At 49.9% G+C, this 3,253-nt stretch overlaps 1 protein-coding gene across 1 annotated transcript; it reads left to right on the top strand.

Annotated features, from left to right (window-relative positions):
- Positions 1–1,234: 1,234 nt before the first annotated feature.
- On the top strand, positions 1,235–2,197 carry LOC311202187 (olfactory receptor 14I1-like; the record flags this gene model as incomplete). The annotated part of the gene is made up of 1 exon (XM_084276725.1): positions 1,235–2,197. One exon carries the CDS (start codon positions 1,235–1,237, stop codon positions 2,195–2,197), a length of 963 nt encoding a protein of 320 aa, XP_084132851.1.
- Positions 2,198–3,253: the final 1,056 nt, after the last annotated feature.

The raw sequence follows: 3,253 nt of genomic DNA on the forward strand, positions 1-3,253 counted from the left end.
GTCTGTATTGCCAGTGAGAGTAACAGCTGCATGACCTCCCCCTGTGCTTTCTCCCTGCATGATTTCTCCCTGTCCTGATCATTCTGCTCCCAGGCAGAATGATCTGAGAGATGAGATCATAGAAAGATCCCCATGAGGCCTGAGGCACCAGGACGGAGCCTAGAAGAACTGGTCTTCTGCTGAGCTGGCCCAGGCTCCAGGGATGGAAAGAGCTCATGGCAACCCAGCAGTGCTTCAGAGAGACAGCTCTGCCCAGGAGCAGCTCCTCTGCCAAGCACACAGGACTGGGGACACTGCCTGTAGGCACCGAGGGGAGACCTGTGAGGCTGAGAGAGCTGATGGATGCTGAGAGCTCACTGGAGGAGAAAGGTAAAGAGAGTTTGCTTTGAGTTTTCTGCTCCTGGTGACTGGGTGGGAAGTGGGAGCTGAGCTTTTCTTGGTAACTTTGCAGCAGGCAGTGCAAACTCATTAGGACTTGTCAGAGCATCTCCTGAGCCCTGCACACACAGAGGTTCCCAGGGCAGTGCCCTGATGCCAGGAGGGATCTGCAAAGCGGAGCAGAGCACAGGGCAGGTTGGATGAGGTCTGTGAGCACAGAGCAGGAGGTGAGATGTGCAAAGAGACGCAGCTGCAGGGACAGCTCCAGGCAGCAGAGACATTGTCAGGGAGGGAGAAGGAGCTGCTCCCACCAATGCCTTGACAGTGGGGATTTGGTACCTCCCTGACATCCCCCACAGTGCAGACCCTTTCCTTCACCAACCCCCTGGTTTCTGCCACCCAGCACAGACTCTGCACACAGAGTTCCAGGGTTTCAGGCTGAGTCTTCTCCTTGGCAGCCCAACCCACAGAGAGGAAAAAACCCTGAGTGCCTGTCTGTCTGTCCCTGTACTTCCCGCCTGGGCTGGAGCATTTCTCCGTGTTTCCTCTCCTGTCCTTGCTGCCTTTGTCTCCTGGTTACCTGGGGCTCTGGGCACATCCATTGGTGGGGCTGACCTTGAGATGACCCTCACTTCAGGACCCCAATCTCTAGGACATCCCTCTTTCCAGCAGTGGTAGACTCAAGCCAGCACAAAGCAGACCTCCCAAAAGGGACCTGCCAAAATTCTCCCTGAATACAGAGAGTAAACCTGAGGGCATTCCATAAGTAGTGGAAGGGATTTTCCTCAAGGAATGATTCCCTAATTTCTCACTGCCTTTTCCTCCTTGCACAGGTCTCCACACTTGACAGCAGCAGATGTCCAACAGCAGCAGCTCCATCAGCCAGTTCCTCCTCCTGCTCTTTGCAGACACACGGGAGCTGCAGCTCCTGCACTTCTGCCTCTTCCTGGCCATATACCTGGCTGCTCTCCTGGGCAATGGCCTCATCATCATCACCATAGCCTGTGACCACCACCTCCACACCCCCATGTACTTCTTCCTCCACAACCTCTCTGTACTTGACTTTAGCTACATCTCCACCACCATTCCCAAATCCATGACCAATTCCTTGTGGGACACCAGGGCCATTTCCTACACAGGATGTGTGGCTCAACAATTTTTCTTTTTATTTTTGGTCTCCACAGAGCTCTGTCTTCTCACAGTCATGGCCTATGACCGCTACGTTGCCATCTGCCACCCCCTGCACTACGGGACCCTCCTGGGCAGCAGAGCTTGTGTCCACATGGCAGCAGCTGCCTGGGGCAGTGGGTTTCTCAATTCTGTGCTTCACACAGCCAATACATTTTCACTGCCTCTCTGCCATGGCAATGCCCTTGGCCAGTTCTTCTGTGAAATCCCCCAGATCCTCAAGCTCTCCTGCTCAGATGCCTACCTCAGGGAAGCTGGACTCATTGTGGTCAGTGCGTGTTTAGCTTTTGGGTGTTTTGTGTTCATTGTGGTGTCCTATGTGCAGATCTTCAGGGCTGTGCTGAGGATCCCCTCGCAGCAGGGACGGCACAAAGCCTTTTCCACCTGCCTCCCTCACCTGGCCGTGGTCTCCCTGTTTATTATCACTGGTGTGTTTGTCCACCTGAAGCCTCCCTCCATCTCCTCCCAATCTTTGGACCTGGTATTGGCATTTCTTTACACTGTGTTTCCACCAGCAGTGAACCCCCTCATCTACAGCATGAGAAACCAGGAGCTCAAGGATGCCATGTGGAAACTGATGACTGGTAGTTTCTATGCAGCAATAAACTGCTTGTCTTCTGAATACCACTGATAATGTAACTCCTGTTATGATCAGCTCATATTTAATAGGGGTTTTAGTTGGTAGTTTTTGATTTCCCTCTAGTTTTTCTAAGCTATAGTAACATGATCAACTTTTATCCCATTCCTAATGCAGTATCACTTGGTCTTACATGTAAGGATGAGCTTTGCTCTCTTTGCATCATGTCTGCTTCCACAGAGCCATAATTTTCCTCTTTTTTTCACCCTTTTATTAATAAAAATTTTACAAGAACATTTTCATCATCTGAGCAACTGGAGTACTTGTCTGTAATGGCAATGCTTTCCCACCATGACAGGACGGGATAAGGACAGTTTACTTACAAAATTTTCCATGAATGTAGAATAATCTTGGCCAGTTACACTCACACCCAGTGCTAACAGAGGGTACCTTACTGACCTGATGATTAGAGTGCTGCCTGACAGCAAAGACAGACTGCCAGAACCAAGACATTATCCAGCCCTGTTTCCACACCATCTACATCATGGCCAGATCTTACATTTTCAGAGGACTGGGGACATTCATAACATCATTGATCTATTGTGTAGAACATCTTTCATGGACAGATTTTGTTATACACCAAAAATTTACTGGCTATCCTTACCTGGAACTAAAACCCCTTTGTGTACATGCTGGACTTCCCCATTTTTTCACATCCCCCACCAAGTGCACCCAGGTCCCTGAGCAAAAGCAATCCGGTGAATGGGTTTGCCTTTGTCTGAAGAAGGAACAACCCAGAGTGTCTTCCCCAACAGGTTTTTCATGTGTAATACAGGGACTTTATGCCCCTCCATGGTCTGTGGAGAACTACGGTGGTTTGGCCCTGGCTAGAGGCCAAATGCCCATCAAAATCCCCCTATCATTCCCCTTTTCATCCAGAAAGGGGAGAACATAGATATTGGGAGGCTTAGGATTTGAGATAAGGACAGAGAGGTACCACCCTGCAATTAGTGTCATGAGAAAAACAGGCTCAACACAGAATAAAGGAAACAAATTTATTACACTACAACTACACACCCAGTGATGCCAGGTCTTCAAGTACCTTCCCTC

Source organism: Gallinula chloropus (genome assembly GCF_964237585.1).
Source record: "Gallinula chloropus genome assembly, chromosome: 29".
Taxonomy (NCBI): Eukaryota; Metazoa; Chordata; class Aves; order Gruiformes; family Rallidae; genus Gallinula; species Gallinula chloropus.